This window comes from Nicotiana sylvestris, chromosome 6 (genome assembly GCF_000393655.2).
Source record: "Nicotiana sylvestris chromosome 6, ASM39365v2, whole genome shotgun sequence".
Taxonomy (NCBI): domain Eukaryota; kingdom Viridiplantae; phylum Streptophyta; class Magnoliopsida; order Solanales; family Solanaceae; genus Nicotiana; species Nicotiana sylvestris.
In genome coordinates this window covers 143,048,091-143,053,353 of record NC_091062.1, presented here as the reverse complement: position 1 = coordinate 143,053,353, position 5,263 = coordinate 143,048,091, and the positions used below count along the sequence as shown (strand labels likewise).

Genomic DNA, 5,263 nt, shown 5'->3' with positions numbered 1-5,263 from the left:
GTCGAATACACCCAACACCCAATGGAATTTATCCTTGACATTAATGGGTATTATCACATAATCAACTTCTGACCAAGCAATATTGGCAAGTAACTGATAGCCTAGAATGTAATCAGCTACAGTGTCGTCCACCTTTACTACCCTACTATCCTGTTGAGTAGTCACATACAGATTATATACTTGTTCGACCCTTGTCTTGAAACAACAATTAGTAGTTATGAACCTGATGTTATTGGATGGGCCATACTTATATCTCTTCCTTAGATAGTAAAGAATAACATTGATGTGCTGAACATAAGATAAAATTTCAAAAAACAAGAATGGTTTAGTTATTTACAAAGCAAATAAACTGAAATAATAGTTGTATACATTTATTATACAAAAGCTAAGAGTGATCGTTAAATATCAACGCACTGTGTCATTCAATACTTGCCCTGCGTGTGCCAAATTGTAAAACCATTCTTTCTTGTCTACCCTTGAAACACCCAAATCAAATGGCCTCTCAAGCTTGTTCACTTCCACCCGATAAGGAGATTTTCGCCTATACAAGTTATAAAATAAGTTTGTGAAACTTGTGATACAATTGGGTTATAATAAGCAATCATATATGAATTGGAACCTGGAAGATCTCTTATGTGTCCCATCGTATAACCATTCTCTAAATTCCTCTATCAAATTGGGGTCAACAACTATTCCAATAACATGTGTGAATGGATGTTTGATTGGAAAAATAGGAGGACCTAAGGAGCTGCTACAACCGGAGTCGAAATCCTGTGTATATGGGGACTTTGCATGCTTTTCAGGAATCTTCACTCTTCCCTTTTTTCAGGGGTTAAATGCTCTTCAAATTGTTTTTCAACCAGAACAATTTGAGAAAGGGTCGCAAGCAACTCAAAATCATCAAGAGTAACTACTTTTTTTTCACCTTGGGCATCAAAGCCCGAAGTATCCACATCCACAACAGCGTCACCAACATCTGAATATTGAAAAAACAGACTGAGACAAGCTAAAACAAACTATTATATGAATATTGTATGACATTTGTATTGTTAATATATTAGAAATTAAAATTAGTATAATGAATAACCATTGTACGATTACCTGTTTTTTCTACATTTCCAACCGACTTTGGGGGTGGAGCAATGTCTTCGCTTGGCTTATTTACTTGTGCAACATTGACGTCAACATCTTTACATGCGCAAATAAAAGTTATTAAACTAAAAAGTGTATTATAATTGTTAAAGAATTATATGGTACTTGTATGATGCTTGTAGGTTTATTGTACTGAAAGAGGGTGCTTAGTTAATGAAATAGTATAATAATCTTGTTGTTTTATAATGTCATTGACTATTGCGTACTCAACCTCCTCTTCATTATGGTCTGGAAAACAAGCATTGTCGTATCGACTGTGGTGGTGGCGATCATTACTCGATGGTCTAATAACTGTATGCATTGGTGAAATAGAAACATTTACTTTTTCGGATTGACGGGATTCAGATGTCCTAATTTCATCCAAGACTTTATTAATTGATTGCGTGAAAAATTCCTTAATCGATACAAAGTCCCCTGCAACCTAATAAACAAGCAGAATACTACAAAATATTAAACATCAATAACAGTTACTGTAATACATTTCCAGAGAATTATATGGTACTAACCTTTGTCTTGAATGCATCTAAATCACTTTGAACCTTTGCAATTGCAGTTCTCAACCTTTGTATTTCCCACAATATAGCTTGGTCCGGCTTATTCTTCACTACTCCAGAATTTTCAGGTATAAACAGGAGATTGTGACGATGCAATGCACTGTCTCCTTGTTCTTCCATTTCATAATCTCTTTTTTCCGATAATTTTATGAGTTCCACCGCTTCAGATGTTGCAGCAATATTTGAAAACTACAAGAAAAGGTACAATAACATAAGTCACTTTGTATAATAACTGTATGACAATCATATAAGTTTTATATGTCATAGTAATGTGCTATCAAAAGCTCTATTTTACAGATATGCATATAGTGTACTCAATATGTATTATAACTGTATGATAATTGTGTTATTTTTGTAAGCCATAATAATGTATTATACAATTTTGACTTGATATATATATATATATAATGTATATATTAAGAATTTAACTATTACATAAAAAAACAAGCAGTTTTTTAACTTGATCCAAGTTGGAGTGAACATAAGATTCTCTATGGTTTTATGCCAAAGTTGGGATTTGACCTTTGTCCATCTCAGAATACGAGGTATTTTATTGCCAGGGAGACGGACAGAAATTTGTTTATCAACCATAGAACAACACTCGTATATCCAAACTTGAAGCGCAAGAGGCAGTCCACCAAGTCTATAATAATGTACATTTGTACTAAGCACATGCAGTACCGAAAGAAGCAATGCCTTGTAAACATCTATTCCTCAATGGTAATAGTTGAACTGTCCACTGTCTACTATATGAAACCTATAGATGTCAACTGCAGTATTGTCCTTCTCAGTGGAAAACAAGAAGAACTCTATAAAGTACAAGATCACAAGCTTGAATGCATGTTCATCACATTTCCAGGAGTTGGTCAAGAAGCAATTTTGAAGAAGCATCTTTTCTACTTTATCCTTGTTTGGGAAGTAACTGTCCATTAATTTTGGTCTTACTTGTGGATCAAACCCAAGATCTCCCTTCAACGCAACACATTTTAGACCAGTAACTATACCAAATTCACGCAAACCAAAATTCAACCTCTAACCGTTGATCTCTACGGAGAAAATATCAGCACAGTAGTCATTCAACTCCCTTTTCATCAATACATTAGTCATTTGATGTTGTGTACATATATTAGGGGGAAAATCGAGGAAGTATCCAAAACATGACTCCCTAAACAAATTTAATCTGTTCACTTGACAAATTTTCCTTTATGTGTTCCAGTACTTCAAGATCTGTATATGATTGCCAATGAGTCACACCAAATTTCGCACCCTCCTTGACAAAGAACTTTTGTCTCTGAATTAACAAACAAAAAAGTTTTTTTTAATCGATAGTATTATTTTCTAAAATTGCATAAACATATGAAATTTAAGAAACTAAATTCATTTATAATAACGTCAAACATACAAAAAACATACAATACTGGTAATAAAAAAATTGGTGAAAATTAATTTTTTCAGAGGATTCATACAATCAGTATACAAAAAACATACGAGAATAAACCAATTATCTCATATAAACATATTAAACACAATACAAAACATATAATTTAACGTACAAATAATATATAAATATATAACTATCAAACGATCAATAACACTATGTTACCAAGGCAAAAAATAGCGTACATACAAAAATCATACAGAAAAATACAAAAAAAAAACATACAAAATAAGAAATATAATTTTTTGGAAAACTCAAACAATCAGTATACAAAAAACATACAAAAAGGAAACAAATTACCTAACAACCCACATAAAACATAAAGGAAATATTTTTAAAGTTGTACAATACCTTGTGATCAGATTCAACTTTACGAGAGCCGTAATCTGGATCAACCGTATTGTTCTTTTTTGATTTAGTATCGTGATTAACTTTACTCCTCTTTCTTGCTTTTAATACCACTTCTTCCTCTTCAAAATTATCATCTCTAATTGCCTTACCATTCCTCTTAGAAACCGAACCTTCATCAATCACTACAGGTATTGCATGCCTATAATTCGATTTTTTGATTTTTTTTCTACTTGTGAAAATACACCTAAGTCAAAACTAGGTGTTTCACCCACAACGTTTTTCCAATGTTTCCGGGGTGATCTTCGAACTATTGTATTACCTGTTAGTGTATCAACAACAGATTTTCCAGAATGTTTTCTCACAGATTCATGCAAAGATGTCTTACCCATTGTTAGTTCTGAAAATGGATAAAAACATGAATAAGAAAAAAATACAATAGAAAATAGACATTGTTAATGTAGAGTGAAGCTTACCGATAACTTGATTGTAGAGGAAATTTTCGAAATTCTTCAGTAATATATAAATAAGAAAGAGATTTTGGATGATTAAAGAGAGAAATCGTATATCAACAACTTCGGATTACCGAAGAATCTGCAATTTTGGGGTATAACAGTGGAAGAGGGCGAGATTTTTGGGTTAGAAAGATTATGGGTATCAATTGGGATTGTTACTGTGGATAATTATAAACATAGGTGGTGTTTTGGGGTGAGTCTCTTACGGTGAAGGGATTTGGTAATTGGAAAGAGAACAGATGATTTTGGGGTGGGTTTCTTACGGTAAAGGGATTTTGGGTATCTTAAATGTCGGATATTTTATGTAACTGATACCCACTATTTAAGGTATATTTCATTTCCTCTTTTTTTAAGGTTTTATATAAAACAAGTAAATATAGGTATATAAAGTAATTAATAAGAAACCTAAATAAAAGTAGTAAATAGGTTTCTACCATAGTATAGCTAGGTAAAATTCTCATAAAAAAAGGACGTATCTAGTGAAAAAGGAGTTTATCCGGATCGATATTTGGAACTCGTATTTTCTTTCTTATATATACGTTTAAGGTAGCTTAAAATATTTGGTGACACAAAGTAACGTGCAACTTCACAATCTGAACTCGAAGAGAAGGTAAGAATGTTTGACCAATTTTTTTATTTTTTTTTTGCGGAAAAGGTCCAGATATACCTTGTATTACGAGAAAATGTTTAAATATACCTCTCGTTATAATTTGGATCTACTATTATCTTTGTTGTTATACAATTGGTTTAAATATACCCCTCTTCCGTTAAGTTTATCCAAGGTGGATATCCAATCATGCGTGACACTACCATTTGATGAGGTGGCTGCCACATGCCATGTTACCTTAGCGTCCCTAATCCATTTTAGCCCTCGCTTCTATTTTTTTGTCCACCACTAAAATGGCATTCCCCTCTATCGCCATTACAGCTACCATGAACAATATTGTATTTGAAAGTTTGGTCTTTTATATGTGTTTGTTTCTGCACTTACCGCTTGCATTGGATTCAATATGATCTGAAGCTTCTCGAACTTCGGGTGAAGCTCTCTTCCTCGAAAATTAGATAATCTCTCTATGTACCGGTAGTGTAAATAGCGTGACTAATTGAAGTATTTTTTAGAAGACTCAGGTGCTCAAAGCATTTATAGATGAGCAGCATTCAGTCTCATACTTTTCAAATACTTCAATTTGGTCTAAGTTGGCTAGCTGGAATTTAATATTGTTCATCATAGCGGTTGTGGCGGCAATGGTGGTGAA

General features: G+C 33.0%; 1 protein-coding gene across 2 annotated transcripts; it reads right to left on the bottom strand.

Moving 5' to 3' along the window:
* Positions 1–356: 356 nt before the first annotated feature.
* Positions 357–4,250, bottom strand: LOC104234193 (uncharacterized). Of its 2 annotated transcripts, none has more exons than XM_070150019.1 (7): positions 3,969–4,250; positions 3,496–3,892; positions 2,229–2,997; positions 1,659–1,895; positions 1,102–1,573; positions 620–976; positions 357–541 (listed from the first exon to the last, which is right to left on the bottom strand). In XM_070150019.1, exons 3-5 carry the CDS (start codon positions 2,295–2,297, stop codon positions 1,277–1,279), a joined length of 603 nt encoding a protein of 200 aa, XP_070006120.1. In that variant the 5' UTR covers positions 2,298–2,997; positions 3,496–3,892; positions 3,969–4,250; the 3' UTR covers positions 357–541; positions 620–976; positions 1,102–1,276. The 2 variants fall into 2 exon arrangements, with proteins under 2 accessions (XP_070006120.1, XP_070006121.1); XM_070150020.1 differs by having other exon boundaries at positions 1,102–1,188.
* Positions 4,251–5,263: the final 1,013 nt, after the last annotated feature.